This window comes from Triticum urartu, unplaced genomic scaffold (assembly GCF_003073215.2).
Source record: "Triticum urartu cultivar G1812 unplaced genomic scaffold, Tu2.1 TuUngrouped_contig_4232, whole genome shotgun sequence".
In the NCBI taxonomy this organism is placed as follows: Eukaryota; Viridiplantae; Streptophyta; class Magnoliopsida; order Poales; family Poaceae; genus Triticum; species Triticum urartu.
In genome coordinates this window covers 1-9,501 of record NW_024114804.1, presented here as the reverse complement: position 1 = coordinate 9,501, position 9,501 = coordinate 1, and the positions used below count along the sequence as shown (strand labels likewise).

The window sequence follows — 9,501 nt, the reverse complement described above, 5'->3', positions numbered from 1 at the left end:
AACTTGGACTGCCTATCTCAGTATGCGTCAGGAGATCCGAGACCCATAGGTGCATCATCAACTGCAGAAAGATCTGATTGAGCACCTATGGAGGCTCAAGGGGGACGTCGTGTGATGAAATACGAGTTTTTATTTGTTAAACTATATAATTTGTATTGAACTATTTGTTGTTGTACTATTTTGTTGAAGTATTTGATTTTTCTGTGATAAAATATGTGATAAGAAATAATTGTGTTGATAATTGAACGCCGAGACACGGCGAAACCACGCCGAATATGGGCCTATTCTCGCCCATATGGGCCCTTTATTCGCCAAAATTGGGCTGCAAAGTGGGCCAATTTCGGCGCCTGGGGGCGAGCTGGGGGCGACGACTGGGCGCAAACCCGCCCCCAGCGCCGAGTGTATCGCCGGCTCGCCCCCAAGGGGCGATTTTTATGCGTCCTGGGGGGGCCAACGGCTGAAGATGCCCTAAGGAGACAACACCAAGTTAGCTAACCCCATTCATCATTCTCTTTGCCATCCAAAGTGCTAAGTCCACCACTCACGATCATTTATTGAGTGAAATTGAAAAGGCTGAAGTGCGAAAAAGTATGATTCAAAAGTTTGGTTTGGCTTTGGCGTGTTCATGATTTATACTTTATGTTAGGAAGGCCGAACTATGTCATGCTTACATGATTAATGTTTAACAAGGACGTAGAGTTTCTCAGCCCGAGCTCAAATGAGCTTGGATGAACAGTAAATTCAAAAAAAAATTCTAAAAAAATATGACAAACATTGACAAAAGTTTTAAGTGCTTGCAAAAATTCGTCATGGAATCACATTTTTGGAATGCGTGGCAAAAAAGCAACAAAATCGATACTCCAAAATGCTACTTTCAAAAGCATTTTGGAGCATTGATTTTTTTCATGCCTTACAAGAATGTGATTCAATGATGAATTTGTGCAAACACTTGAAACTTTGGTAAATGTTTTGTGACAAAAAATAGTTTCTTTTAAAAAAAATTGATTGTTCATCAAGCTCATTTGAGTTCGGGAGCAAAAGGACACTTTCGGTTTACAAATAGCATCTTTAGCATTTTCTATTTTGAAAGACAATGATTACTTTCTAGCACTCTTCATATTATCATTTTGATATCAAATCAAAGAACTAGTGTTTTAAATCACTCGCTTCCCAATATTCATACCACAAATGATTACATTATTGAGAACATGTTGGGTAGCATTTCACATCAAATTTTCTTTTTTATCATTTACCTACTCGAGGATGAGTAGGAATTAAGATTTTTTTCTATAAAATATGGTTAAATATTAATTAAAAGACATTGAAACAAAGAAAAAAGGAGAGAAGGAAAGAAAAAAAACAACAAATTCTGAGAAAGAAAAGAAAAAACCCGGTGAAAAAAAAAGAAAAAATAGAAAACCCAAAAAAAACTGAAAGGAAAAAAAAAAGAGAAAAGCAGAGAAAACCGAAGAGAACAGTGAACCAGAGGCGAGCAAGCGAAGAATGAACGAATATGGGTTGGCCCGATACTATAGCTCACAGGAAATCCTTCAAGCGAGACTTGCTTCCATCTCAGTGATATATAGGTCTCGCGATCCACATGGGCAAAAAGCGCCACTTCTTTTATTCTTAAGTTTGCCTCGAGAGATCTTGAAATAGCTAGCCCAGGAATCACTTCGCTTGCTCCATTGGGTTGTTGCTGTTCGCGGCAACTATTTGTCGGGATCGATCCCTGGCCGCAAAGGATATCAGACGGCACGACTAGCCACTACGCTCACATTCTATTTGTGGTTAGAGCTAGGGGCACGACCTTCTTTATGCCATTTGGGCCATTTTTCTTTTCGTTTCTTTCTCAGTTTTCACAGATTTTTTTATTTCCTTTCTATTTTCTTTGTTTTTCTTTATTCTCCTTTTTCTTTCTTTTATTTCGATTATTTTTCCCTTTTTTTCTTCTCCATTTTCCCATTCTTTTTTGCATTTTGTTTCTTTGTTCTTTGTTCTTTGTTCTTTATTCTTTATGTTTATTTTCTCAGTTTTGTTTGTTCTTCTCGTTATTATTCTACTTTTTTGTATATGTCAACAATATTTGTCAAATACACATCTAACATTTCTTCTCCATTTTTTGTTTTTTCTTATGTTTGTTCTCGTTTTCAATCTATATTTTTGTATATGTCAAAAAAAAGTGATCGACATTTCTTGTATACATGTTCAACATTGTCCGAACGCATATTCAACATTTTTTAAATACTTGTTCAACATTTTAATAATTATTCAACAGTTTTTCAAATACATGTTCAACATTTTTTAAATACCCATTCACCATTTTTTAATACTTATTCAACATTTTCAAGTACTTTTTCAATATTTTTAATATGTATTCAACGTTTTAATCCTTATTCAACAGTTATTCTAATAAATGTTCAACATTTTTAAAATACTCATTCAACATTTTTAATACTTATTCAACATTTTAAAACTTGTTCAACATTTCTAATACTTATTCAACATTTTCAAATACTTGTTCAATATTTTTCAAATACTTATTCAACAATTTTTATACTTATTCAACATTTTTGAAATATTTTTTCAACATTTGGAATACTTATTCAAAATTTTCAAATACTTGCTCAACATTTTTTAAGTACTTGTTCAACATTTTGTAATACTTATTCTACATTTTTCAAATACTTGTTCAACATTTTTTAAGTACTTGTTCAACATTTTGTAATACTTGTTCAACATTTTTCAAATGTGTTTTTGAAGAGTGTTTTCTGTATATATATCTAGAATAGTTTAAAGTATAGAGAAAGGTACAAAAATAAAGCAAAAAACAAGAACAGAAAACAGAAAAAGAAAAAACAGGCTGTAGCCTCCCGCGCTGGTAGCTGTACAGGCGTTTTTATGCTGTTTGGCTGGATTGATCCGGTTTTCAGCTTTTTTCGTTTCTTTTTCTTCTATGGTTTTCGCTGTTTTTCCTGGGGTTCTAAGTAGCTTTTTTATTGTTCTTGTATGGTTTTGTTGGGTTTTCTTTAGATTTCTATTTTTAAAATTTTCCTTTTTCCTTTTTTGCTTCGATTTCCTTTGTTTCTTTCTTCTTCTTTTTTTTAGTTTTTTCAATACATACCTACATTTTCACATGCATTGCACATTTTTCGTATACATCAGGAATGTTGTTTTTACACATTTAAATCTATTAAGTTTCCATGATTAACATTTTTAAAATATATGTTTTGGTTAGTACTCCCTCCGTAAATTAATATAAGAGCGTTTAGAACACTAAAATAGTGACCTAAATGCTCTTATATTAGTTTACAGAGGGAGTACTTTTTTTCTACACAATTTTCAAGTATGGGTTTAAATAGTATTGGAGCAAAAGTTTCGTCTAAAAAAATTCACTGAATCCTATCAACTGATTTAGTTTTGAAAGATCTCGACCCGAGAAATACAGGTGAAAACGGTTCGTCATTTGGACGAACGGTTCGAGGGATAAATCATTTTGGAAAATAAATCTATGAAAAAAACACAAATAACCCCATTCATCTCCCTGCGCGTGAGAAAAAATACGAGAAGACTCTAGTTGCGACAAGTGACACACATGCGTTCCACTTGTCACCACCAGAGGAGATGAAAATGACCTTTACAAGAGGTACCTCTTAATAATAATTTCGATCAACCAAACACGCCCTTTGTTGTATTCGTGCCTAAGGACGGATGAGACTATGTCATGGGCGGACTTAATTAATCCTGCACTCATCACAATTCCCAGCCGGTATGAATGTTAGGACCATGTCCCCATCCAATTCCATCGTGCATATATATATGCCAGATTATGTCATTGTACTTCTGTTCTTCAGTGGGCATGACGACGTACATACTCCCTCCGTTCCTAAAGTATAAGTCTTTATAGAGATTTCATTAGATGGACTACATACGGAGCAAAATGAATGGATCTACATTTAAAATGCATCTATATACATCCGTATGTAGTTGATAGTGGAATCTCTACAAAGACCTACATTTCGGAACGAAGGGAGTACTACGTATGGTGGGGCACCACATGACAGAAAAAACAGACGCTATTTGGTTGAGCAGCAATCTAATTTACTCTCTTTTTCCTTTTCAAAAACCTCACAGAAAGAACAGACACCAACAAATTCCCTGATAATTTCAAAAAGAAGCTACCATGAACTGTTCTTGGTTTTCCTGAAATGACATCCACCCCCCTTAACAGAAAGATCCCAAATTTCATAGCATTCAACAAGTTCCATGACAAGAAAAATAAATATTCAGCTAGTTTGTTGACACCAAAATCGCCTTTTCTGGACTATTCGGGTTGCATATCTGCACATGAAAGGTTCTCATTTTTCCCCCTCTTTTCTGAAAAACTGTCAAAATGCATGCTAGTACACAATCAATCCATCAATCATAAGTCGCTCGCGTATATACAATCTATCTATCAATCATAAGTCGCTAGCACCTAACTACGATTTCATATACAGATACTGACGGTCTCACGAAACTGAACATCTGACTTGCACCTCGACTTCGCCCTTCTCTGCTGCTGCTGCAGCTAAACACGCCTCGTGCGGGCAGGGCCTCGCGTAGAACTTCGCGATGTTATCCCCTGGCATGATCACGGGCAACCCGCACTCCTTTCCTGCTTTCTCGCTCTGCAAGCAACAAGGCACAGGGCCACTAATCATCAGCTGAGGTTTGCAAGAGATAGATGATATTCCAGAACGGTGTCAAAACTGAAAATAAGTTTTACAACAGATATATCGCTTGCTGCTGCTACCTTGTGCTCGGAGGCAGCCTTGCTCGGCGCCGATCCAATTGAGATGACGGTGTGTGGGCCTTCCTGGAGCATGCCGGGATGCCGAGACCAGAGGAGGGAGCGGAGCCTGTCCCAGTGATAGCAGCACGAGAAGATGCCGCTGAGGGAGAAGATGACGAGGAGCAGGAGCGCCGTGCCGAGGGGGAACCCCAGCGTCGGCCGTGAGGAATGCGCCATCGGGATGGTCATGGATGCAGGAGCAGGCGTGAGACCTTGTGGCATATTCATACCCATCAGGTGGCCTTCTGGTACTTGAGTCAGTCCTGCCTGCTACTCGGTTAAGAGCCCAGGCTTGCAAGCTAAGGACACTGGCTACTTATACCTGAAAAGTCACCTTGCGTCGTACGAAGTGGACTGACTTGCACGGCCAGCCATCCGTCCGTGGTACTGGATGATGATGGTGCTGTGGTCCACATGCATCTGCTGGTGGCCGCTAGTGCTCGATGCTGATCTCACCGCCTGCCTTTTCCAACAAAAAGAAGCTGCTTAAATCGCCTAAATATATGGCTTTAGAAGGTGGGACGAAAGGTGGCGAATATACACTGGGATAGAAATTATAGGTATGTCTCTCCACAAGCAAATGTTTGTTAGGTAAAGTATGATGAATAGATTTACAGGAAACGAAGTGAAATGAAATGGAGTGCATGAGCTTCTGAATTCAAAAGGTATAGCAGGTAACAAGTTCAGCTTAAAAACAAAGGTAGCAGCCTGGCGATGCGACACTCCATATGCGGGTTTTGTGAGTTAAGATAGGGAGTTAGGACTTCATGAGTTACTAAGATCAATATATATATATATATGTTAGTTTTTGAACAAACTAATTGCAAATAATGATTGTAATTGAGTTGGGGGTGGAGGGACCCACAAATTTAGGTCATATTAACAGTGGACATGCAACAGGTGGGATGAACATGCAGCACTTTATCTCAGTGTGCATCATCATTTGCCTTTTGAAAAGTAATATGCTTTTCCAAAGATAAAGTGCCAATATAGCTTGAGTATCCTTGACGAAATCCACAAATTTGTACGGACGGTACAGATGCAAAGTTATTTTCAACAAAATGTGGATGCTACTATAAAAAATATTGTGACTGCTAGCTATATAGCCTTGCCAAGCCTGGAAGCTACGCCCAAATAAGGCAAATTAGTTGAACCGCTGAAGGCTACTATGTACCACTAGTCAATTAGTCAATGAGGTGCCATCAGCCAGCTTTTCTATCTTCGAGGACTGCCATGAGTCATGCTTTTCAAAGCGTTCAGTAATTTCAAAACTCTATCAAAGAAACGGAGTGGAGGAAGCAAAAGAGAAGTAATCTTATCTTACCTAACAAATAGATCAGCACGAAGTAATTTGCTCTCGATGGTATCATTTCCTAACCAGGAAGATGTATCAAGAACGTTTGTATTATCTTAAGCAGCCAATGTCCGGTGATATATATGTTTCCTACCTAGCCTCAACTGATGACGAAAGATGAGTTGCATGAGCTCTCTCATTTAACTGTTCTCCACTTGGAGGCTCCCACCTGCAAAAGTAACAATGGATACCCTCTTATGGCCGCACTTCCTCCTGTCGGCCAAATTTTCATTCAATGTCAGTGTGCTCCCTTCCTGCAGTGAATGTTATTCCTTCAATAGTTCATGGACTGGTATAGAGTCAGCAAACACACGCACTCCAGATATTTGTAGAAGCGGATCAAGGAGATTGGTACAGAAATACTGATGAAAAGGGGCAAGTTTACTGGTCAAAACAAACATACTGCAATGAGAGGGAGTACTGTCCAGTGGTTAAAACTGGTTGTGGGTAGTGCCATCACAACGCATGTATGATTTGACAGATTACAGGTCAATTTATGAAGAAAAAACGAAAGAATTGCATGTGTTGAAGCTAAATATCCTTAGAAAGCGTTACAATTGCAAGCTAGCTAGTGCAGAACGCAAACAACATGTGTTGGAGAAATTAGGTTGACAGAATCACTTACACATCAGCCAATAAGCCATCTGTAACGGGACCTAGCATGCATCACTAACAATAGTGATGCCTGCTTGGCCAGCTACAACATAGCTATTTGAGAGGGACCTATCAGGTAGAATGTTAGGTAAGTGTCTTTCCAGGCTACTACAGAACATAGGGAAGGTATCATGCACTACAAATCATGTTTCAGGAAAGCGCGTACTGGATATATTATCTGGTAGCCTTTAGCTGGATTCCAAATGCCAAAAGACAAATTGGGTCGTACATTTTCCATAAGATATTTAAAATTGTAGATATTATTTCATATTTAAAGTAAAAATGTGGTATTATAGTTGTTATTTTTTTCTAATTTCATTTCATGCTTGTAACAGCTAGCATAGTTTGAATATGTAAGAGAAAAAGAATAGGTTTCTGTGTTAAACTTCCATGCTGCCGCCAATATGTGGAACAGCAAGTGCAGTGAACTGATTGACACCAAATACATAAGACGTTGACAATTAAGGTAAAACCTCCCTTTAGAAATTACAATATCCCTTCTGCAGATGAACATTTCAATTTTATTATTTGGCATCAGCACAAAGCTAGCTTAAGCTAAATAGTACTAGGGTCCATGGCACTATTATGACTTGCTATCTTCAAACCACAAACTGAACTGACTGATCAAACGAGAAGTACAATGTGGATGTATTATGTATATCCCTACAATGATCTATTTTGAATACTAGATGTGGTTGAAAGGTAAAGGAAAGATATCAGGGATCTTGCCCGCTGCACCTATTTGACTAGCATTCTTTATAACAGTTTTCTAGTAAGATGTGCCTTTGGTAAAGTAGCACCAACGTTAGCATCATATGCACTAACAGCAAAAGGCTAGTAGAAGTCTCGTTGGAAAGCTAAAGATAGTTCCTCGGTCCGTAGAAACTGACATAAGATATATTAGTTTAGCTTCAGATAAAGAATCACAGTGAGTTCAGTGCACAGATGCAATTAACCTCAGTAAAGTTAATATCCACTGACAGCAATGTGGATTGTGGACAGCAATGTGCATAGCAATTTAGAGCAGAGTGGCATTAGACAGTTGCAAATACCTACTGCTTTGCTGATATACTTGTAAGAATAAGAAACGGTATATATATACTCCCTCCGTTCCAAATTACTCGTCGTGGTTTTAATTCAAATTTGAACTAAAACCACGACGAGTAATTTGGAACGGAGGGAGTAGTTCTGTTTCCTCTATAGTCCTTTGACTGGAATTTCAATGTATGTTGATGGAAATGCTTTTTGGCGAGAAGGAAACTGTGCTGTTTAACATCGATAAAAGTTTTTTTTTACTGATAGCACAAAGTTTTATGATTATATTTCAAGAATATAAATTCATGCAGTGTCAGATTGAGACATAGAACTGAAGTACAAAATGTGTAAATAAGATGGTAATAAGATCAGTGCTAGGATTGAACTTTGATAATGACATGGCTTCTAAGGCTTCTTTCCAGCATGCCCAGCAGAAAATTTGATGCTTATGCAGGATTTACAGCTAAGCATTAAGCCACAGAAAAGTTTCTGCTGCATTTAAAAATCAGTTCAGGTTCAAATGCAGCACATTCTGATAGATGTAGGGTTAGGGCTCTGGTACAATTAAATATTTTCCAGCTGCTATTAACTAAAGGTAGTGGCCAAAAAGGAGATATTGGCATATCCCGCTTACATTTTCATGGACACAGAAATTGTGTATCCGAATAAATTTTGTTCTGAGTGATGAAATTTCCCAGATGTGAGCCTCCTTCTTCAGACAAGTTCACTGCAGCAAACAAATAAGTCAGTCCATTCATGATTTGACTAAGACCAAAACTGTAAAAAAACAAACATAGAAGCTTGGCTGGTACAGACAAGGAAGTGGCGGAAAAACGAATTTATTGGACATGGTCAAGTCACTGATACCTTGACTTGCGGTGTATCGTCCAACTGCTTCCAGGTGAGCTCTGCAAGCCTTGTTGCTCCATGTCCCTTCTCACCCGCTCTGCCTCCTCATGCATACCCAAGCCCGAATAGATATTTGCAAGCGAAATAAAGTTCCCTGCATTCTCTGGTTCAATCTCAAACAACGCTCTCGCTGCAACTTCTGCCAGCCCCACCTCCCCATACTTCCTGCAAGCAGCAAGGAGAGCACCCCAGGCCTTTGCGGTAACTCTAACCGGCATCGTCCGTATAACATCATAGGCCTGATGCAACCTCCCTGCCCGTCCCAAGACATCAACCAAGCACGAATAATGATCTCCGCATGCTTCCACTCCATATGTCTTGGTTAACACATCGAAATACTTCAAGGCGTCATCTGCGCGACCAGCATGGCCGCAGGCCTTCAACACGCCGAGGAACATGATGCCATCAGGCCGGACCTTCTCCAGCTCCATACGCCTGAAAAGCGACACCGCAACGTCTCCATGGCCATGGAACGCGTACGCCGACACCATGGAGCTCCAGACAACCACGTCGCGCTCCTCCGCCAGTTCAAAAACCCTCTGCGCGCCGACCAAAGAGCCACACCGCCCATACGCCTCGACGAGGGAGCTGCCGAGATGGCAGCTCACAAACATGCCGTGCCGCACCGCGAAGCCGTGCACCTCCCTGACCGAGCTCAGCGCGCCCAGCCCCGTGCACACGCGGACAAGCGCCAGCAGGGTGATGAGCGAGGGCT

At 39.5% G+C, this 9,501-nt stretch overlaps 2 protein-coding genes across 2 annotated transcripts; both read right to left on the bottom strand.

Moving 5' to 3' along the window:
• Positions 1 to 4,267: 4,267 nt before the first annotated feature.
• Positions 4,268 to 5,128, bottom strand: LOC125527531 (uncharacterized protein At5g65660-like). The gene is made up of 2 exons (XM_048692040.1): positions 4,796 to 5,128; positions 4,268 to 4,670 (listed from the first exon to the last, which is right to left on the bottom strand). The coding sequence occupies exons 1-2, from the start codon at positions 5,066 to 5,068 to the stop codon at positions 4,512 to 4,514; spliced, it is 432 nt and encodes a 143-aa protein (XP_048547997.1). The 5' UTR covers positions 5,069 to 5,128; the 3' UTR covers positions 4,268 to 4,511.
• Positions 5,129 to 8,065: 2,937 nt separating this feature from the next.
• On the bottom strand, positions 8,066 to 9,496 carry LOC125527530 (putative pentatricopeptide repeat-containing protein At1g03510; the record flags this gene model as incomplete). Its single annotated transcript, XM_048692039.1, has 2 exons — positions 8,066 to 8,604; positions 8,745 to 9,496. Coding segments are annotated over 2 exons (765 nt in total), but the record flags the coding sequence as incomplete, so codon positions are not given.
• Positions 9,497 to 9,501: the final 5 nt, after the last annotated feature.

Coding starts and splice junctions, on each gene's coding strand:
- LOC125527531 (XM_048692040.1), bottom strand. CDS start 5,068: ATGGGTATGAATATGCCACAAGGTCTCACGCCTGCTCCTGCATCCATG. Junction 4,671..4,795: donor AGGCTGCCTCCGAGCACAAG/GTAGCAGCAGCA, acceptor TGTTGCTTGCAG/AGCGAGAAAGCAGGAAAGGA.